This window comes from Eurypyga helias, unplaced genomic scaffold (assembly GCF_000690775.1).
Source record: "Eurypyga helias isolate BGI_N326 unplaced genomic scaffold, ASM69077v1 scaffold13253, whole genome shotgun sequence".
In the NCBI taxonomy this organism is placed as follows: Eukaryota; Metazoa; Chordata; class Aves; order Eurypygiformes; family Eurypygidae; genus Eurypyga; species Eurypyga helias.
In genome coordinates this window covers 1-16,337 of record NW_010243172.1, presented here as the reverse complement: position 1 = coordinate 16,337, position 16,337 = coordinate 1, and the positions used below count along the sequence as shown (strand labels likewise).

The 16,337-nt window shown below is 47.2% G+C and overlaps 1 protein-coding gene across 1 annotated transcript; it reads right to left on the bottom strand.

Moving 5' to 3' along the window:
- Positions 1 to 10,667: 10,667 nt before the first annotated feature.
- RSRC1 (arginine/serine-rich coiled-coil 1) lies at positions 10,668 to 13,641 on the bottom strand (the record flags this gene model as incomplete). The annotated part of the gene is made up of 4 exons (XM_010149310.1): positions 10,668 to 10,760; positions 11,742 to 11,888; positions 12,815 to 12,921; positions 13,540 to 13,641. Coding segments are annotated over 4 exons (449 nt in total), but the record flags the coding sequence as incomplete, so codon positions are not given.
- Between the last annotated feature and the right edge of the window lie 2,696 nt (positions 13,642 to 16,337).

The following is a 16,337-nucleotide window of genomic DNA, read 5'->3' as shown; positions in this document are numbered from 1 at the left end:
TGTGGCAGCCGTTGGTGTCAGGATTGCCTTTCGCTCCGCACAAGGCGTACCCAGGTCTGAGGCTGTACGGTGCTTCCCTTCCGGCCAGCAGTTCGTTCTGTGTCGCTGAGTTTCGGGAGCGAGGCCGGCTGGGATTACTGGTTCCGCAGAAAGGCAAAAAGAGCTTTGTCTTCTTGGCAGGAAGAAGCAGCCCCACGGCTGCCTGTAAAGGAGCAACCCCTCAGCAAACCCTGCCACTGGGCACGGCCACCCAAGGAAGGTTTCAGTAAGACTGGGGGGCGTTATCTAGGTTTCCTGAAGAGCAGAGTGGTTGTGAACATGAAGGGGTGTGTGCAAGAACTGTGGTTATATATAAACTTACTTCTGATGGACAGGTTGACAGAACAGAGGTATAGAAATCTGGCCGGCATTCTTCACAAAAAGGGGGAGTTGTGGAGAGAAATTATGTGTTTGGAAAAACTCTCCTGGTCTAGATGGCACAGTTTGTCAGAGCTGTGAGCCTGGGGGTTGTTTCCTCTCTTCTCTCTCCTGCTGAGAGGCAGGTGAAGAGCCTTCTCCTCATATCTCTTTCAATATCCCAGTTTTTAGGGGAAAGATGGAAAACGTGCCCTGGATAACCAGGTGGGATTAGAGAGCATCGGCGTATGTGCGTGGCAGTCATAAAAGAGATCCTTCGTTCCACAAAGATCCATCATGCCGCAGAAGCAGCTCTGCCGGTATTTGGCCCAAAGTGGAAAACCGACATAAAAGATGAATGAACTGAGCCTGCAATATTTTTGAAAAATATCTGTAATCGGGTGAGCATTGATTTTGCTGTCTACTGAGGTAGACTTCTCTTTAGATCCTAGCAAGTGGTGATACCAGGGCCTTAAGATGCACTCCAAGTTTGAGCAGTTGTTACAGTGGGAACGTTTATGCTGACTGACTGGTGGGCAGGGAAACATGACAGAAAAAGAGTTGCCCATTGATTATCCAGGTGCAGTCCGTGAACTGTTGGTACATTTCTGATGAAAGATTAGCAAATAAAACAAATCAGGCGGTGGCCATGGAAGTGAACTCTGGCGCTTTGGGGCTTTTTATAACGAAATCTTGTGCCAGTTGTGATGTTATCAAAGAACTTCTTTATTGCTCAGAGGCAGAATGCGAGCTTTGTTTCAAACCACACATAAAAACATTACAAACGTTCCAGTAACAGCATCCTCTGCGCTTTGGTTACTTTCAGTGCGCAGATTTCGAGCTCTTGAAAACTCCCCTGAACCTGGAGTGTATTGGTTCTTGAAATGCAGCATGCAGTAGCCTTACCATAGCGATTAGGTCATACACAGTGCTCATTTATTAACTGCTCACCATTATATTTTGATCAATAGTCAGATGCTGGGTTTTGGTTTGCCATTACAGCAATGATGTGGTATGTTAGAACGTTCACTTAACTACTTGCTACAAACCAGCAAGGTGAGTTTTCTTTAACCTAATTAGCACAACAGATACAAAATCCAGCAAATTCTTATCCTCCTCGAGCTTCACCTTCTCAAAATGTCTGTTTCAGTGTGGTTAACTTGTTTGCAGTTTTCTACCAAAACTTAGCTAGGTGTTTTTTACAGTGTTTATTTGTAGTTGTTGACCAGAGACACAAACCAGACCACAAGCTCAGTTAGCGCAGTGGAGCCTGTGGATGAATCCATCCTTGTGAAAAGGAACCTCTTCTGTACAACGATGAAACAGAAGTGTTGGAGCCTTCCAACAGCCGTTCAGAGCGCATCAGATCATCTACAGCTTGCGATTTAATTTTGTGCGGGCTCCAAAAGCTGAAATCTCTTTCCAAGGCAGAGCAGATCCGGGGCTGGATTACTGCACAGAGAACTAAGCAATGCGAGTTGTAGTTACTGTTCATTTTTCGGCTGCTGGTGGGAAGATGGGCCCCGTTAGAAGTGAGCTCATTACGAGAGGCTCGCTAACACGATCAAGTCAGTACTCTGTTTGAACAGAGTGGTATCTCTAATTGCTCAGGCCTTCTTATGGTTTGTGTCTGCTTGAGTTAGATTTCTTTTGTGTAGATAAAAAGACTTCTGTAAGAACTCACCTCGGTGCTACAGCACTGTCAGTCTGGAGGGCATCTCCGACGAGATTAATGATGTCTGCCTTAATATAAGAAAACTTTGCATAAATGAGATTATGGTTTCTGCTGAAACCTGCCAACTCTTATTCATTTGCAGTAAATATTATCTTTAATTAAAAGTTTTAAGGTATCTTGTTCCTGAACTAATGAGATCTACAGTGATTTCCCTTAGGAATTAATTTACCTTCTTAATTCTTATTCATTTTGGGTGATATGACTATTTAAATCTGATTCAGACTTCAGAGCGTTGTTGAACATACTCATCCAGAACAAAAGGTCACTTTGCCATATTGACGTTTTGTTGGTATTTATAATCCTCTGTTCTCTCTGGGTTCCAAAGAGATGTGCTCAGGTTCCTGCCCCAAACGTTTCCTAAGAACACTTCCGTTCATCTCGACGCTTCCGCTGAGTCGCTCTTTTCCACAGTTGTTTCGCTCCGGCTTAGTTTTCTGTTCCATCCAGAGTACAAACCGATTATAGTGACGCTGAAAAAAGATCCTGATTGCGATCGGCTTCTTCAGAGCAGCAAAGCAATGTAAAATGTACTGAAACAGGTGGAAAGGTGTGGTGCAAGGGCTGAGGAGTACGGAATATTGCTGACTTGATGCCGGGGAGTCATCAGCTGCATGTTCTCTGCAGTGAGACACCCCCTCAGGCTCTGCATTCGAGGATGCCGGGTCTGATGCCGATGAAACGTCGGCTGGTTCGTCAGTGGAGCGATTACCCTAATGAAGTAAATGGAGGAAGGCAGAAGTAAGACTCTCGGTGTTGACCAGAGGTTTTTCTCTTCTTGTCTCTGATGAAATCCAGAATACCTCTTCAGAAGTATATGTCAGCATTAAGTGGATAATTCAAACTGTATTTTATGTAAGATGCAAACAAGGGAAGATTAATTCCTGCTTTTTATGGGAAGAGATTTCTGTCTTTTACCCTTATTCGAAAATTTACCATTTTCCCACCCAAGAATTTTCAATGGAAAACATTTCTGCGTTCGCTCTGAGACTCACTGTGGCTCTGTATAGAATTAGGAAATATCCTTAAAACCTCCTGTTCTGTCTTTGAAGTTGATATTTTGAGAATGCCTAACTATTCCTCACAGACTGCGGCAGAAACCCGTGGCTGCAGGAGATTCCCAACCCTGTACTTGCACTGGTGGGCAAGACACACGTTTTGTGTCACCAGCAGAGCGTGCGCTGGCAGGAGCTATATATAGACTAGCCACCGACTCCTAGGAGTTGTTGATAACCTTCCCTTTATAACTTACTCGCAGACCAACTTCCTCCCATCACACACAAATTAGAGGATTATCAATAATGGATGAACTAATAAATAATGCTTGCGCGCTGTTGTCAGGGCAACAAATACCATTTAGGCTGCAAGCGAGATCCTCATGTTGTGTCAAGTATATCTAAAGTCTTCCCTACCTGGAAGGCTTCAGCAAAGACAAAGAATGAGGTGGTTTTGTGTTTCTCTGAGGCAGCTGAAAGAATCGGTGAAGAATACCCTGTTAGATTCACCAAGATGATGGAGATCTGTTCCCTTTTAAAAACTCAGTACTTGATGCCACTCACATATGTAATAACTGTTTCCAAAACACCAACATAAGCGACGTAGGAATTCCCAGATTGGATTACCTGCTAAGTCTGCGTGGTGTCCGGTGTCTTATTTACAAGCTACCCGGGCTAGATGTTTCCTAGGAACCTACTAGAATAGGCACAAGATGCGACACAGCTCGCCCTCAGCCTGTCGCATCCTCGTAACGCGCGTCTCCAAGACCTGCGGGGTGAGCTTTCCTGTCTTTCTGAACGTATTCGGATGTTACTTTTCAGTCCTCTACATGAGCAATCATCCATTTGAGAGTTGTTAACTGGTTGTCTTCAATTACATCTCGTGGCAATGAATTCCCAAGTTTTTCCATCACTGAAACAGCATTTCTTTTCACCAGCCCTAGTTTTGCGACCTTTCTCTCCATCTTCTTGCTTGGTTTAGTAGAGTAGAAATCGAGGCACACAAATATACATGCTCTCATTCTTAACAAAAACCCCAACGTAACAAAAAAAACCAGTCAAGACCTGGCCCCAGTGGGAGCGTTTAGCATCGATTCCAGGATTTGATCCGAAAATAGTATTTGTTAAATGGCCTCTGTTGCCATCACAGGCAGTAACTATTGATTTATAAAGAATTTGGCAGCACATGTTAAAGACTTGGGGAGCAGGGGGGAGTTTTGTTCCTGAGTTGCTTCAGTAATTTGCAGCTATCTCATTTGGCCATTCCCAACGGCCAAACGACCCAAAAATACATGTTGAAAACGCTGAAGTTGAACAGTCTTGTGCGAGATGATGTACTTATGTCTTCAATCCTGGCAACTTCTCTCGGGCACTGGGAGGGAGAGGGAAAAAAACTCATACTCTGGTCTCAGCATCCATGAGTGGGGTTTCTCCGATGACTCGGCCCTTGCTCTGATGCGCCCTCCAGCAGAGCATCTGGCTGGCAGACATTACAGCTGTGTTTAAATGAGGCCTGTCGGAAACACCTACATTAAATGCACAAGTTGCACGCAGCGTGTTTATAGAGCCCAGAAGTGATCACAGTATATGGCTGGTTTCGCAGGTAAGGCAAGAACTAGTTGTCAGTTTTAACTGCCAGGAAGAGTTTTCACCGTTCACCTAAAGAAATTCCAGCTTCTCTTACACAATTACTTCTTAATTACATTTGTTGCAGCCCCTAAATTCCAAAAGCGAAGGAAAATGTTTAGTTTTCTTGACTAAAAGTTTTCGTGGAGAACCAGCACAGTACATTGAAAATAGGTCCTTCTTCTGCACTATTTTGGAAGAAAAGCTGGTAGCAGAGCGCTCGGGGGGCTCAGAGCGGGTCTGCGCCGAGCGTTGCCGCGTCCTGCCGAGCAATGTCAGAGCCAAGGTTGGAGGAAATCCGAGAGGGCTCAGACAATCGGTGCTCAAGCCCCAGTCAGTTGGGTAAGGCTCAGCAGTTACTATTTACATTTCAGATGTATTGGCAGAGATGAGGTGCCCTTACCGCTTACAGCTCCTTTACAGGTAGGCTTAAAATAGCAGTGCAATTTCCAGAGGCTTAAGCGTATTTTGAGTGGAAGTGGCCTTTTGACAGTGTTGTTGCAAAACTGATTACATTCCATCCTTCGCGTTTTGCGAGGGCAGTTTGTTACAAATTGTTCGGAAATGTCAGATAAAAGCATCTTTCCGCTGCGAGCAACTAGGACTCCTTTACAGGTAGGCTTAAAATAGTAGTGCAATTTCCAGAGGCTTAAGCATATTTTGAGTGGAAATGGCCTTTTGACAGTGTTGATGCAAAGCTGATTACATTCCATCCTGCACATTTTGCCAGGGCAGTTTGTTACAAATTGTTTGGAAATGTCAGATAAAAGCATCGTTCTGCTGCGAGCAACTAGGGGTAGGCGTGTAATAACGCTTACATTAGTATTTTATCTAAATATACATTCAATTCACATAGTCGCCTGGCTCTAACTTGTAGGAATACTGAAATAAGACAATGATGATTAATACAAAAAAAGTCTGAGATTCACTGAAAAGGAATCAAAAATGCAACTTGACATTTTTACAAACGTTAGCTGTATTTGATTTCCAGTAATAATGAATCAGATGCATTGATGACTTCCTTTCAGGACTGTCACGTGGAAATGCAGAGATGTGGAGCCCCGTGGTGTCCGGAGGAAGGTGCCCGTCCCTCCCGGCAGCCCTGCGCCTGCACGCCCTCAGGCAGTCAGTTTGCTGACCAGGGAGGGCAAGAGCCCACTTTTCCTTCCTATAAACTCCCCCAGGCACTGTGCCACGCAGACAATAAATATTTGGACCTTACCTTTTTGAGCAGTATTTATTTGAAAATATGTAGACTGTAAGGCAACAGAAAACTGAGACAAACTGCTCTGTCTTGTTGCCCTAACTCCAGCTTTGTTTGGGATGTAAAAAGGCAGTTTCAGGCTACATGTGTGAGATTTCCCTGGCCTTTCACGGCAGCCAGGGATGTTCGGCGTGACAACTGCTCTGGGACAGCAGAGACACCTAGTGGGAATCAGATTCTTACGGCGGCAGCTCAGCAGGGACGGCCTTTTCAAAACTGCATGCAGAGATCATAGAATCACAGAGCAGTTTGGGTTGGGAGGGACCTTAAAGCCCACCCAGTGCCACCCCCTGCCACGGGCAGGGACACCTTCCACCAGACCAGGTTGCTCCAAGCCTCATCCAGCCTGGCCTTGGACACTCCCAGGGATGGGGCATCCACAGTTTCTCTGGGCAACCTGTCCCAGTGCTCCCCACCCTCTCTAGGAAGGATTTCTTCCTGATATCTCAGCAGGGGCTTCACCCCCGCAGCCATGAGCCCCAGTCTACACTGGATTTCTGAAGAAGCAAAACCACAGCCAAGCCATGATTTTCATTTTCACCTGGCTTTAAATCGTGTCCTGACCATTTCCAGCTCAGGAGTGCGCAGCTGGAAGTGGAGCACAGCGCTGGTGTCAGCACCGAGTTCCCTCTTCCCTCTCCGCACGGAGCTTCAGCTCCCGCTTCCTTCCAGAGAGAGGAGACGTATCGCGTCACTTCTCACCCCGCAGCAGCAATTCCAGAGTGACTCAGGGTCTAAGTCTTGCTCCCCAGCGTCACATAATCCGCCCAGCCACCTCTTCTCCTAGGTCTTAGCAAAGGAGGGGAGGGGACAGTCAGGAGAAAAGAAATGAGGCGATGCTGCACAAAGACAAAATTACAAATGGTGAGCATCTTAAATTCTGGAGTAATAATACTTGGAGCATGGCTTTATTCCTGCGGGAAGCTGAAGAGTCGCTGCAGCCCCGGTGTCGTATGTGGATTAAGTCATAGGTTCTCTCCTGAAACAGGTTTCTAGAGTTCAAGGATCTCCACTAAAAATAACTTCCTTCTTGTAACTTGACAAATGGAAAACTGTAATCACCGAGAAGGTTGGTTTTGGGTTACTGATGGAAAAATGGCCTTCGGGATCATCCGGTCTCAGTCGTGTCGGAGCGACTGAATTTGATCTCCTGGCTGGCAGCGTTTTCTTACCTACCACTATTTTAGTGGTGCAAATCTTTCTAAAGTGTTGTAACAATAACGATAATTTAAAAACTAAACACAGCTCCTTTTCAAGCAGTTATCGTGATAAAAAATAGTTGTGGAGATGCTGGATGACTCAAGAAATCAGAAAGGGCCAGTGAACATTCTACCTGAAAGTTATCGAATCAAAATCAGCCTGCTTTGATTTTAATTGATGGTGGCTCCTCAGCAGGCTAAGTGAGATGAGTTTGCTAATGTAATTTCTCGGGGTAGAGGTCTCTGCTGACTACCAGCAGTATGAATGGCTCGGGTTACGGCATTATCTTTTCACTCCTCCACCCCGCTCGTCTGAGCCCCATCTACGGTAGTTTGGCATGAGGAGGAACTTGGCGTTAGAGCTGATTGTATCAGCCCCCCGTCACGGGTCCTGAATCACAGAACCATGTCACTGCTGTCTCTACGGACAGCAAAACACAGCTACAAGTCCTGTGTTTTACTTGGATAACTAACAAACAGCTGTTTCCCTTTCTTACGAAGGAACCCATTCCCTTGCACCAGGAGCACAGAGCCAAGTGGAAAATACAACAACAAAATAAACTTCCCATCGGCAAGACTCCTAAATGCCGGATGCGAGAGCATGGGAAGACCTTAGCAGCAAAGAAACTAAGGAAGTAGGATTAGTGCCGAAAGGTGTCACTCCTTTTGGCATCAGGAGGAGTGTGTGGAGAGCCAGCAGTGCCTTTTCCAGGTTAGTGGCGAGTGATTTGTACACATCGATACGGGTTTCATGCCCGTGGTACAACGCAGTTAATTACATTTGCATCTGGCTGACTAGCTAACACACGCTGCCTTGTCCTCCAGCAAAAAGGCCCCACGCATGGAACGGTGGAGTGCACGTGTACTTGGATGCAATCCACTTATAAGGTGTCCACGTCTTGTCAAGCAATTTGAGTGAAAAAATGTAAAATGTAAAGATTTTTAGCAGTTTGTCAAAGTTCTCCTTAGTCAAGCATAGCTGGTTCCAGAGTGAAGTTTATTTCTGATGTTGCTGCCCTCCCCCGTATTTCATTTCTGACAGGCAAATATCTGCCTGCCTTTGACAGGAAAATGAGTAATTGATCGCAGGATGCTCCTCAGGTGAAAGCAAACCAGTTTACACAACCCGAATCGGGTGCCGCTGTCTAAACCTCTGCGCTCCAACCCTACGACTGGCCTTACGCAACCGTTACTTTACAGGAGCACACGCAGCGGGACGGCGCCTACCTTAGCAGCAGGTTTGAGCTGTGGAACCGGCGACAGCGGGTTCTCGGCGCGGCAGAGCGCTGACCCAGCGCCCCTTCGGCGGGGCACGGCTTTGGCAAGTGCTCAGCCCCTCCCCAGCAAGCGACTCTCGGAAAGGCCACTCGCATCTGCGCGATCGGCGTCGTGGGCGTTCAGCTTAGCCCTACCCCGCGTGGGATCCACAGGGCGATCAAAACGCACTCGCAAGACCCAACCGCCGGCGTTGCTGAGGTCGCCAGTCAGCTCCCCGTGCCACCAGGACACGCACCTGAGCGTCGCCGAGCTGCTTTAGGCGTCTCTGGAAATCTGTATCGCACGAATTTGCAGGTTTGCAACAAGGAGAGGATGTTTTCTCATTGGTAGCAGAGGGTATCCAGGCAAAAACTCCATCCTGACAATTCCTTCATCTCCCAACACCACTACGTTCATACGCTGCATGTCGGCATAATGCACGTTCAGAGCAGGAGCTGAGCTGGGTGACAGAACATAGAAACGACCCTCGTCGAACTGTCCCCACCCAGAGAGAGACTGGGGCAACAAACAAGTTACGTGTTGTGTGAAGGCCACGGGGTTCTGAGTAACCTGCCGCTGCAACGACAAAAATCAACTTTGCAACGATTGGCCGCCTGCCTCAGTTTACGTTTGGCACATTTCAGTCCGTATTTCTACTCAGTTCGGGTTATCTAAATGCTATTTCCACTTTCTTTCCAGATCTTGCTCACAATTCTCCTCCGGCACGGACCTGCTGGAAAGACTGGGTTACTGATGCTAAGCAATAGTAGGTGCGTCCTGTTATTACCACCGAGTCTTATTTACTTGTAACAGTCCAGTTTGTGGAATTTGTTAACACCCTGTAGGGTTGAGAATTGCATAAATCGTTTTGCATCCAGTAAAAATACCAACATAATGTGTGAAAAAGAGGAATTTACACCTGTACCTTACAGGGAGATCAAACAGTTTTTATTTAGTATGAAGGAAACACGGAAGGAAAGGAGATGGGAAGACAGAACAATGACAAGTATTTACCGTTTGAAAACGCTGAAAAGAAACAAGGGAAGGAAATTTTTATCCACTTCTTGTTGCAGACAAGGCAGTCTTGAAACACAGAGAGCCATTTTAATGCTGGACCAGGTAAAACGAACACCGTTTGTAAAGAAACAGGGAGGATGTGTTAGATCCCAAATTTAATACATTTTCCTTTTACATCCGTGATTTAAAAAAAAAGATAAGACAGCCAAAGTAACATTGCCAGAATCATCCTTTTTCACCACAGATCTGAGAACAAGGAGGAGTAACACTACTTGAAGTTCTTCACGCACAGGGACAAGCCGATTCTCCCACAGCTCTGCCAGCTACCTCAGAAGAAACACAGAGGTCTCTTCTGTTTGGCTGATCTCTGGCATTTATTTGGAGGATGGCCAGGGTTTTTCTGGAACTGTGCTCAAGGTGCGTTTGCTATGGTCAAATAGGACCATTCTTTTATTATTTAAAGTCCAACCTGGACAAACGGAGGCTTCGTGGCCCAAAACCGATCGCTCTGTACAGAAACAGGTGTGCCGTTAGTCCTGTTGGACAGAAGGGCTGCGTTACACACACCAATATTTCTATTATTTCCCACCAAGAGCTTGCGGAAAGCTCTTTCCCAGATTACTGAACATTTTAATGTGCTTAAAATTGCTCAGAAAATAGTATTTCTTGAAACCTGCTGAAACCTTACAAATTTGCTTACAAGGAAAACCTAATGTCTTCCTTACATCCACTCCCAGATGCCAACAGCAGCGGGTGGATCCCGCGGAAATGTCATGGCCCAGGGCGGTATCGCTTGGACGCCTCTGGTCTGAGGGTAAATCTGAACTCTGGCAGTCTCATTCTTTAATTTATCTGTCAACTGCTTCACGGTTATATATCTTTTTTCGATTGGGAGGTATAAAATTACATCTCCTCGGGCTGTCAAGGGTTTTTGGCACCCCAGAGGAATTTGGTACAAGAGAGGAGAACGATGCTGCCGGGAGCCTTCCCACCCAGAGCAGGTAGCTCAGCGACACACGTCACCCGGCGATGGGTTCGTAGAGGGTAGAACATTCTCGTTTATACTTATTGTCTGGACAACTCACACTGAGTGTTCAAATCCCCTCGGAAGAGAAAAAGAAAACAAGTTAATGGGAGGATTTCGTAGCATTCGTGGAGAATCGACGGTCACCGCAGTTCACTCAGGCCACCGGACTGCCCATCAGCCTTTCCTGCCGAAGAGCAATCAGCCTCTGAAACCACTTCTCTTCCGCTTCCGCCTTCTCGATGAACAGCTGAGAGACGAGGGGGAGAGGAAGAAAGATAGGCACAACTCATTAAATTTCTCTTTATTTGTTATAATCTGTTGAATCTCACTGCACAGAGAGGGTGGGAGCACTGGGACAGGTTGCCCAGAGAAGCTGTGGATGCCCCATCCCTGGGAGTGTCCAAGGCCAGGCTGGATGAGGCTTGGAGCAACCTGGTCTGGTGGAAGGTGTCCCTGCCCATGGCAGGGGGTGGGACTGGGTGGGCTTTAAGGTCCCTTCCAGCCCAAACTGTTCTGTGATTCCATGAATTACGTATTTCAGCACCCAAAGAAAAAGCCCTGCTGCGCCGGGCCGTTAAAATACAAAGGTGATAGAAATACGTTAGTAGAGACTTTTAGTAACTGGGAACCCACAACATTCCAACTTGAGTCCCCTCCTGAAACAGCAAGTGTGTCAGATTGCACAGGGCTTGATCTCTGTCAGCCACGCTCATTCTGTAGCCTCCCGTGAGTTTCTTTACTGCAAGTCACTTTTAACTTGCCTCATCGTAAAATCGTTCTGCTCCAAGTCCTCCAATTCCCACGACAAGTGCTCACAAAGGAGTTTGCATAAGTTTAGCCACAACGTTTAAAATTATCTTGTTTGTCATGTATTTAAAGCTTTATGACATGGCAAAGTGGGCAAGTTCTGAGTCTTCCACCAGGTTTCCAACTGCACAAACCAAAAGCCATTTCTCCTGAATTTTTAGGGAGGTGAACAGGATCTTAATTTCCCCTACAATAAATAAGCTACTTCGTTAAAAATTGGTTTGTAACTCCAACTTCATCATTTTTGTAACTATTCTCTGTTGGATGATGCAAGGTGTGTGATCCTGTTTGAGCCCATGAGTGGCCCAGCAATTAACAGTCTCCAGACCACAGATTGCTTGATGAGCAGCACAGCAAAACGGTTGTTGGCTCACACGACCCTGCTCTGTCCCGTTCTGAAGACAAACATGGGCACACTTACATTTGGATGTGCTAAAGAGTTGTCATCTTGGTATTTGATGGCAGTCGGAATATTGGCAGGTGGCAGTTCTTTCTCAGGAGCAGACGCATCAGCAGTTCCCGGCCCGACAGTTACAGGTTCGTGCTGTAGCTCAGCAGGCTCTGTCGACTGAAAACAAACACACACCCCTGAGTGTTTCATCCTCAAGCTCCCAAACGTGGCGGTATCTTAGCCGAGCACCCAGCTTCCTTCCCACTGCAGCAGGGGCCCACGGAAGGATCCTCACGCAAACGCTCCTCCGTCTGCTTGGTGGGACACACTGGGCGCGGACTGAGGTCCAGCCTGAACACATGAAGTGACAAACGGTGTTGCCAAAGGCAACGAGAAAGCTCGCAGAGCGGCAGCGCTGCGTTTTTGGATCGCTTTCTGAAGAAGCCACGTGAGATGCTTGGAGACTTCTGAAAAGGCAAGAAAGTGCATGTTCTGGGGAAACAAACTGTGATGATTCAAAGCACCGTGCTGTCGGGGGCAGAAACCCAACAAGCCTTGGCTTGCCTACTTCTGAAGACAAAAGCATCCGAGTTGCCCAGAGGAGTTGGCAGCCAAAGCGCAGGTAAAACTCGGCACTCCGGACGTCTCGCGATAGGCTTTGGGAAGTGGACACAACGCTGGTTTGTTCCAGGGAGTAAACGTGGCCTCAGCCTTGCTTCGGTTAAGCAGAATTAAAAACACTCCTCTCTAATTACAATGTAAATGTCTGACCCAAACCATCCTGTGATTACTTTTGGACTTGAATTCTTTTACTTGTCCTAAAATAAAGTCTTTGTGGTTTTTTTATGATTCCAAAAGAATTTTTAAAAATTGGGGTTGCTCAGCAGACGTAGAATATACAGCCAAACCAGCTGAGTGCATTGAAATCCTCACGCGTTCAAACGTCTCTTCTTTGCACCCCACACCAAGAGCACAGGGGGGTCGTTGGTGGGATTCAGGACTGTCAACATCGATGCTCTTTCATCAACGGAAACTGCACTAACGGCGCAGCTTCGCCTGCCTTTGAAAGGATTATGCGCCGAGAAAGGATATTGAGAACTTACCTTTTTGACTTCTTTACTTGATCTGAATGTCTGTGGAACAAAGGAGTCACTTTCAATAGCTTCAATTTCTTTTACCCGTTTCACTTGCTCTACGAGGGTGGCTTGGTCTACAAAGAGAAGGTGTAATGTCAGTGTACGTTAGCGTAAGCCTGCGACAAATGCCGCATCTACGCGGCGCCTTGAACAGATCTTACAGCAGAGACACAAAAGCACCCGCCTTGCAGCGCAGCCCAAAATACTCTGTTACAACGCAAAACTCTCTCCTTTAGCTCAAACAACAACAGTGCGTTGGCCGATGTTGTTCAACGTAGGGTGTCATTCAGCACGCTAACAGGAACTTGCTGGAGACGTCCTCACAGGGTGACGGCAGGTTCGTGGCAGGAGGATTCCCTGGAGAAGTTGACTCTGCGGGGCGGTGCAGAGCACGCGGCGGAGTACCCCCGCTGCGCAGCAGGAAAACTCGCTCTGCTTCCGCCGAGGCGAACGCGGCTCCGGCTGCAGACACCCCGAGAGACGCGCCGTCGTCTGTGTTCGCATGGCAAGCGAATGGTTAGTCTGGCTTTAAGAGTTACAGCGTTAGGTGAACCGGACAAGAACAGTCTTGGAAGCTGGTAGTAAGACGCCCCTAACGCGCACACCGCACCCTGAGTGCCCGGACGGCTGCGGGTGACAGAGCCGCAGCTCTTCAGGCAAATGAGCAAAATTGCCTCTCGACTGAGCCGCACCAGCACCACCACCACGAGCGCTGACGCGGACGGCGTGAAAGCGCAGCGGCGTCTGCCCGTGCCTCTGTGGCTGGTGCTGCGGAGGCGAGACGCAGCCACCGCCTGGAGCGACACAGTGAAAAGGAGACTGCCAAAAGGGATGAGGAAAAAGCAGCCCAGGAGAAAACAGTGCTATTTTTTCCCACACCTGAAGTTTGATAAAAGATGTAATGAATACACAAAATTCTTTGAACAGTATATAAACTGTAAAGTTAAATAAAAGTGCAGCTGTAATTCTAGATTTGTAGCCTATCTCATGTCGGGAAAAGCACTTGCAGACCAAGGGAACTTGCAGAACTATTCAGAAGCTCAGGAGTACGAAATTCTTTCTCTTTATACACAATTCTAAATCCAAATTCATCCAGATACACACACACGCTGCAAAATCCTTTCTATTTTGCCCAATAAAAATGTAACATATCCTTTTGCACTGATTAACCACTGAAAACTCATTTCAGTCTACGAATGAGAAGCGAGTGGAGCTTCAGATGAGCAAATAAACTCACGGCAGCTCAGAAACATTCCTGGGACGGACACACGTGCGTGCTAAGTTAACGACCGCGGGTTTCACCAACAGCCTGCCCCACACAACCGGTTTCTTTCGGTCGGGGTAGCCTGGCTCGTTCATTAGGGCGCAGCTGGCACACAAGTGTTGGCTTCACGCGCCGTCTCATTTTCTCTCTCTCGTGTTTAAAAGTTCTGTCACCTTGCTAATAGTCTTATTTTTTAAAAAAGACTCCTAAGGATCCCGTAGGAAGTATAAAACCAAAGATGCTAATGCCCTAGTACTAGTGTAGTATGTGTCCTTGTATTATTTAGAGAGAGCAAGTCATAATTCATGAAGCTGTCGGGTCCATCTGGTCTCAGGGGATGTAAATAAGGGGTAAGTGCACCCAGTAGTCCCGTACCAAAGCCAGGTATCTGAGAAAGGCAGGTGAATACAGATTTAAACTGAGTTAAAATTTAACTCAGCTCTTACTTCCCAAAACCCACGGTCAGTTCCCAGCCTGTTACAGCATCTCCCATGAATCTTACACAAACCTATGGGAATGACAAATTATTAAGGGGGCAAAAAAGTCACTAAATGTTTAGAATTACATCAGTGACATTAACCTGAGGGGGAAAATGGACTGGAGGAAGCGTAACCCATTAGCGTATGATTTTTTTTGACAAACACATTATTGGTAGATAAAACAGCTTCCATACGCTGTTTGTCAGATGTCAGGAGAAAGGAGATGTATTTCATAGTAAAATCAAAAATAATGGAGTCAGAAAGCTAAGAGGCTACAGACCAAAAAAAAAAAAAAAAAAAATCGATATGAGGGCACTTCACAGCAAGCATTTTTACTGCCGTACAGTGAAAAAAAATGAACTGGATCTTGCCTCAGGCGGGTTGAGGCCGTTGGTGACAAACGGGCGATGGCACAATTCCCGTCCCTGTCCCCAGCACCGTCCCGCTGATGCTCAGCCGTGGCGATGCCACGTCTAGTCAACGTAATGGTTCAGGAACGTAAGGATTTTTGGCCCAGTGACCCCAGCCAGGGCGGGTGTACCTGGGCACGTGGTCCTTCCCCCCTCCAGCTGTACCTACGCGGATTTACACCGTCCCACATCCGTACACACACACACCCTGCACAGCTGCTCTTTTCCCACGGGGTTGGTCTGCAGTAGCAATAAAATGTCACTTTAGAAACAAAATGTGCCTTAATCCTTTAGATCCACCCAAACGTTTCACACTGACAACAACCGCAAACACCAGAGAAGCAGATAAAAAGTAAGTTGCCTGCGAGCTCTGCGTAAGATATTCCCATTTCTTTCCTTACTTCCAAAGCCACACTGGTGATGAAGCCCGCCAAGGCGTTAACAAGCATCAAAACAGAAGCAGTAAATGACTAAATGATCTTGTGAGCGACCCACTCAATAAAAACACCCCTTAAATAGCTCCCGTACACCCTGCAGGCGTCCGTGCGTGGCGCTGACTGCGTCCGCCGCTGACGCAGAAGCCTGACCATGACCCCATGCTTCACCCGAAGCGGTCCAACTCAAGAATCAAAGCAATGACATCATAAATTTAAAATATTCCTCAGAATATGTGTTTCTTCATATTTCACTACGTGTATTTTGAGAGATACAGCTGGTTCATGTAACGCACCTATTTAAAGTATCACACAGTCCAAGTACTACGCTTTGACACACTTGCCAGAAAGAAACGGCTGTTTTTTCCACTCTCCTATCTCTGAGATGAGGATTGGAAGAAGAAAAGGAATAGATCCCAGCCTAAATAAACCAGCTCGAGCGGAAAATACTTTCCCCGTCATCCCATGGGAGCCGGGCCTAGCTGAGGCGATACGAGCGCGTACCCGCGGCCGCGCAGGAAGCGCCGACCACCCTACAGGCCTTCCCACAGGCCGGTGGTTTCCACGTGCCCGGCGCTTTTTAACGGCTTCCACTTTCACTGAAGCTGTGCACGCTGGCGCGCTCCGAGAAAAACGAAGTTTTCCTCGAGGCAACTGGCAGCGGAAGAGACGAGAAACCATGCGGCCTCGCGACCCGCTGTCTGCTAGTGTGTCGCACCGCGGTGTTTCTGTGAAACAAAATGGATGAGGGGGGAAAATCCGGCAGGGTGGGTGGGATTCACGTCATTTTGGTCACCTCCAGACTTCGGAAATCTTGGAGCGCTGGTTTTTTAGGGGTTTTGCCCCCCTCCAAGTCCCTCCTCTGTGCAGGAGGCGATCAGCAGGGGCTGCTGGGGGCTGTCC